The 2,849-nt window shown below is 42.9% G+C and overlaps 1 protein-coding gene across 1 annotated transcript; it reads left to right on the top strand.

Moving 5' to 3' along the window:
• The first annotated feature begins 1,035 nt into the window (after positions 1-1,035).
• On the top strand, positions 1,036-2,849 carry LOC115592708 (zinc finger protein 2 homolog). The gene has a single exon (XM_030435763.1). It carries the CDS (start codon positions 1,346-1,348, stop codon positions 2,297-2,299), a length of 954 nt encoding a protein of 317 aa, XP_030291623.1. The 5' UTR covers positions 1,036-1,345; the 3' UTR covers positions 2,300-2,849.

Genomic DNA, 2,849 nt, shown 5'->3' with positions numbered 1-2,849 from the left:
CCAGTCGGGAGGGAGAGCAGCTTGTACTGAAGGTGGAGACGGATACCGTCATGTTGACTCCAGCTTATGAGGAAAGTGACCACAGTGAAGCAGAACCAACAAGTGACCACCAGCTCCTCTCTAACAACTCTCATGTAGCTGAGAGCCCAGACCAGAAAGGAGGAGAACATGGAGACTCAGGATCAGCTGGAGATGGAGAGCCGAAGAAAAAGAAAAGACGTCACACAGCTCAAACTCACCCAGGTAAAAAGTCTTTCAAATGTGACACATGTGGAAAGGCTTTTAAGTTTAAGTCCCAATTGAATGCACACCTTCAAACCCAAACAGGTGAGAGGCCATATTCATGTGAAACATGCAGGAAAATATTTGTAGCGCTTTAAAGTCCATCTGCGAATCCACACAAGTGAGAAGCAGTCCCTTTGCAAGACCTGCAGGGAAAATTTTTTTGATCAACCTAAACATTTCCAGACTTGTTTAAAACATTTCTTATGGAAGGTCTTAAAAGCCAAAATTAAATAAAACATGGAGTAAAGAAAACAAGTGACACTTTCCTAATCACCCAGTGTATTAATACAGTTCGGCATTGGTTTGGAGTCAATGGTCACAACCTGGAAGCTATTGAAACTTTCTGAGTATTTCTGCTTGTTGTTATTCGGCCTTTGTTCTGTGGGCCTCGGTGCCCTTGTAAATGAGGGTTGCCTCTCAATGATCTCTGGAGGATAAATAAAGGTTGATTGGTTGATTAAATATTGTCTGTCTTTTGTTGTGTGTCCCTCCAGAGCTCCCACAGCAACATGTCTGTAAGGAGGAGGAGGTTCTGGCTGACCAGCAGCTCTGTAACCAGGAGAGGAACTCCAGTCTGGACCAAGAGGACCCAGAGCCTCCAGAGATTAAAGAGGAACAGGAGGAACTCTGCACCAGTCGGGAGGGAGAGCAGCTTGTACTGAAGGTGGAGACGGATACCGTCATGTTGACTCCAGCTTATGAGGAAAGTGACCACAGTGAAGCAGAACCAACAAGTGACCACCAGCTCCTCTCTAACAACTCTCATGTAGCGGAGAGCCCAGACCAGAAAGGAGGAGAACATGGAGACTCAGGATCAGCTGGAGATGGAGAGCAGAAGAAAAAGAAAAGACCTCACGGAAAAAATAAAAACTGTTCCTCATCAGACATTCAAAATGGCACTCACCCATGTAAAAATTCCTTCAACTGTGACACATGTGACAAGACTTTTAAGTTTAAGTCCCACTTGAATATACACCTAAGAATCCACACAGGTGAGAAGAAGTTTACTTGTAAAACATGTGGTAAAGATTTCAGGACTCTTAGCCAGTTAACAGTCCACATGAGAGTCCACACAGGCGAGAAGCCGTATTCATGCAACACCTGTGGGAAAACATACTCTGATCCATCTAGTTTGAATAGGCACATGAGAACTCACACAGGTGAGAAGCCGTTTACTTGCGAAACATGTGGGAGAGCTTTCAGCCAACGTACTTACTTAACAGACCACTTGAGAACTCACACGGGTGAGAAGCCATATTCTTGCAAAACATGTGGGAAAGGTTTCACGCAAAAGAAAACCTTAAGAGATCACATGAGAACTCACACAGGTGAGAAGCCATTTACCTGTGAAATTTGTGGGAAGGCTTTCCCGGTAAACAGTCACTTAACAGCTCACATGAGAATCCACACAGGTGAGAAGCCATTTAGCTGTGAATTTTGTGGGAAGGCTTTCAGGCACTGTAAACACATAGCAGAACACATGAGAACTCACACAGGTGAGAAACCATATTCTTGCCAAACATGTGGGAAGACTTTCACGCTAAAAGGTACCTTAACAGCTCACATGAGAATCCACACAGGTGAGAAGCCATTTAGCTGTGAATTTTGTGGGAAGGCTTTCAGGCATCGTGTTCAATTAACTTGTCACATGAGAATCCACACAGGTGAGAAACCGTATTCTTGCCATTCATGCGGGAAAGCTTTCCTGCTAAACAGTCACTTAACAGCTCACATGAGAATCCACACAGGTGAGAAGCCATTTAGCTGTGAACTTTGTGGGAAGGCTTTCAGGCATCGCGTTCAATTAACTTATCACATGAGAATCCACACAGGTGAGAAACCGTATTCTTGCCAAACATGTGGGAAAGCTTTCAAGCTAAACAGTCACTTAACAGCTCACTTGAGAATACACACAGATGAGAGGCCATATTCTTGCCAAACATGTGGGAAGACTTTCAGGCATCATAGTGCCTTAACAGCTCACATGAGAACTCACTCAGGTGAGAAACCATAATTTTGCCTGGGGAAAGTTTGTCTGATCAGTCTGTTTTGACGAGACATTTGATGACACGTACAGGCGAGTAGCCTTGTATTTGCAAAATATGTTGGAGTTGGTTCAGTTCTAGTGCTTCATGCATAATTGCTTACTAACTTTAGATGACCTACTTGTAGAATCTTTAGAGGATCAACATACACAAGAGAAATGGTGAGCTGATGCTGAATGTGAACAATTTCCCCTTGAGAAGATGTCAAAATATGTATTGTCTATCTTCATGCTGATTTGACCATATTTGCTAACACGATTATTAAAAAGTCGAGTTAATCGGCTTATTATTGAATGAGTAAATATTGGGAATCTGGCCTGACTATGTGACCTTTACTGACCTTTAAATATGAATGTAATGTGACTATCCTGGTTACTGGGACAAAGAGAACATTAGGAAATAGGAATGAGATCATGTTGAATAAGTACACACACACACACACACACACTGTAAAACCAGATGGACAGAGGTATGAAATGTTTGGTCAGTCCAGAAATAAACAGGACTCACTATCTGCAA

Source organism: Sparus aurata, chromosome 12 (assembly GCF_900880675.1).
Source record: "Sparus aurata chromosome 12, fSpaAur1.1, whole genome shotgun sequence".
NCBI classification, from domain to species: domain Eukaryota; kingdom Metazoa; phylum Chordata; class Actinopteri; order Spariformes; family Sparidae; genus Sparus; species Sparus aurata.
Note: the sequence above shows the minus strand (reverse complement) of the source record. Positions and strands in the feature narration are given on the sequence as shown.

Excerpts from the sequence above, each read along its gene's own strand:
- LOC115592708 (XM_030435763.1), top strand. The coding sequence starts at position 1,346 with ATGAGAGTCCACACAGGCGAGAAGCCGTATTCATGCAACACCTGTGGG.